The 1,146-nt window shown below is 35.8% G+C and overlaps 1 protein-coding gene across 1 annotated transcript in view; it reads right to left on the bottom strand.

Moving 5' to 3' along the window:
• The window catches only part of ndufa4l2a (NDUFA4 mitochondrial complex associated like 2a), an 8,882-nt gene extending 8,075 nt beyond the window's left edge, over window positions 1-807 (bottom strand). The window contains exon 1 of the mRNA XM_035657439.1: window positions 628-807. Within this exon, the coding sequence (XP_035513332.1) occupies window positions 628-669 (42 nt within the window). The 5' untranslated portion in view covers window positions 670-807. The remainder of the gene's footprint in view (window positions 1-627) is intronic.
• Between the last annotated feature and the right edge of the window lie 339 nt (window positions 808-1,146).

Below are 1,146 nucleotides of genomic sequence, written 5' to 3'. Positions count from 1 at the left end.
AACAACTCATATTTTTGAATTTATTTTATTCCAACTGCTGATTTCCTGAATGCTTAGATTTTGTCAGTTTTGATTTAGGAAGTTTGTAAAGGTCATGCTGGTGTGTTTTTTAAGTATCTCGCAGTTTAGATGACTCATTAGATGAATCAAAACTGGACTTCTGGTCTTTTCTTTGTCCAATTAATTCACCAACACTCTACAAACACAGCAGGCATCATTAAATTTGTCTGCTGCTGTATTTTACTGACTACAGCTAGAACTTCATCAGTAGTCAAGTTTAAGTCTATTTATAATGCAGTGTTTTCTTAAAGATATACCATAAATCAATATATGTATTTTAGAGGGATATGATACTATCCATATTATAGTGATAAAAGACAGACATACATTGCAATTGGATAAATAAAATAAAATAAATAAAAACTAAAAGAAAATGAACCTGAAGTCTATGGGGACAATGACATGCAATTAAGCCTCAACTATATCCTAGAAATTGAGGAAAATGAACCATGCAAGAAAACTTTAGCTACATGTTCAAACATTTTTGGAAAACAGGTTACCAGCATTATATCACATTAAAGTACTAAAAAGAAACAAACAGCAAAATAATAAATAAAGAATACTTACGCCAGGGTGCCTCTTAGCATGCTCTACTGCTGTCCGAAACATCCTTCCCCACTTTATAGAAATGTAATGTATGAAATAAAATTATTCAGTCAATGTTTCAGGCCCTTATTTTCAACAACCACAAGCTTTGTACAACTGTGCAGAGATTTAGACCTGTTGCTCTCTGTACGAGGAGGGAGGAGAAGGAGGGGAGGAGGAGAAAGAGGTCATTTACATCTGATTACAGCTACTTCTGCTCCCTAGTTGGGCTGATTACACCGTGCTGGACACTGTGGAACAGTTTATATTCAAACGATAAGGTTTCATCCTTATGAATGTTTATTATTATCCAGGCCAGAGACATTTAATGCTCATATCAGGGTGTTCAATCAGAAGAAGTTGTGTAAAGCTCCTACAGAGAGCACAGAGGCTTTTTCTCCCTCACTCCCTTAACTGTAGTCTGAACACTTTTCAGCCCTTTGGGAGCTGACTGGAGGAAATGGAAAAGCATACAAACACTGTGTCCTTTTAAAGGCCACA

The sequence above is a fragment of the Morone saxatilis genome, unplaced genomic scaffold (genome assembly GCF_004916995.1).
Source record: "Morone saxatilis isolate NCDOM2014 unplaced genomic scaffold, NCSU_SB_2.0 Contig15, whole genome shotgun sequence".
NCBI lineage: Eukaryota > Metazoa > Chordata > Actinopteri > Moronidae > Morone > Morone saxatilis.
The sequence above is the reverse complement of the archived record's forward strand: the minus strand, read 5'-3'. Positions and strand labels throughout refer to the sequence as shown.